The sequence below is a fragment of the Perkinsus marinus genome, assembly GCF_000006405.1.
Source record: "Perkinsus marinus ATCC 50983 genomic scaffold scf_1104296963526, whole genome shotgun sequence".
In the NCBI taxonomy this organism is placed as follows: domain Eukaryota; phylum Perkinsozoa; order Perkinsida; family Perkinsidae; genus Perkinsus; species Perkinsus marinus.
The window spans coordinates 255-981 of record NW_003205053.1 but is presented as its reverse complement, the minus strand read 5'-3'; the positions used below and the strand labels follow the sequence as shown (position 1 = coordinate 981).

The window sequence follows — 727 nt, the reverse complement described above, 5'->3', positions numbered from 1 at the left end:
GTAGGTGTCACCAAGAAGGCTGTTCACATGGGGCGGCCGGGGCCAGCGACTACTGTGTGACCCATGGAGGAGGGAAACGGTGTACGGTTCCACAGTGTTCTAAGGCCACCTGTGGTAAGTCGGACAGATGCTTCGAGCACGGTGGAGGCCGCCGATGTGGTCATCTAGGATGTAACCGAGGAGCGGTAGGTATCACCGAGTACTGCATTAGGCATGGTGGCGGCAAGAGATGTGAGTTTGAGGGTTGCACCAAAGGGGCCGTCAGCGGTGGGATGTGTGTAAGGCATGGTAACATGACCAACAGGACTCCCGCTCGGATCATACAAGCCGTCAAGTCGTTGCCGGATACTGCAGTGGTCTCGCCAGGGCCCATCGTGGCTCAGAGTTTCGGCCAAGTCCTGAACAAGCCATTCCTAGGTCTGAGTGGTAGTAGCTGTAGCTCAGTAGTGAGGAATGAGTAGTGATGATATTTTTGATGTGCGTAGTGTGACTATATTTCAGAGGCATCATGCAGGCCATGTTTCATCCTATACATGTTGTGTTGTTGAGCTCAGTTGGCTGGTCTATAGGGTTAGTTGGTCTAACGGCGCAAATGACCGTTGATACTAACTCGGAGCAGTGGTCGGGGTCGTTGAAAGAATCAAGGTGGGATTCCCAGCCCATAGAGAAAAGATCACGTTATCACGCTATAAAGTCATCGCTATTAAGGAGGGAGGTATCCGCCCAA

The 727-nt window shown here is 52.5% G+C and overlaps 1 protein-coding gene across 1 annotated transcript; it reads left to right on the top strand.

Annotated features, from left to right (window-relative positions):
* Window positions 1-211: 211 nt before the first annotated feature.
* Window positions 212-426, top strand: Pmar_PMAR010997 (hypothetical protein; the record flags this gene model as incomplete). The annotated part of the gene is made up of 1 exon (XM_002771144.1): window positions 212-426. A coding segment is annotated over one exon (215 nt), but the record flags the coding sequence as incomplete, so codon positions are not given.
* Between the last annotated feature and the right edge of the window lie 301 nt (window positions 427-727).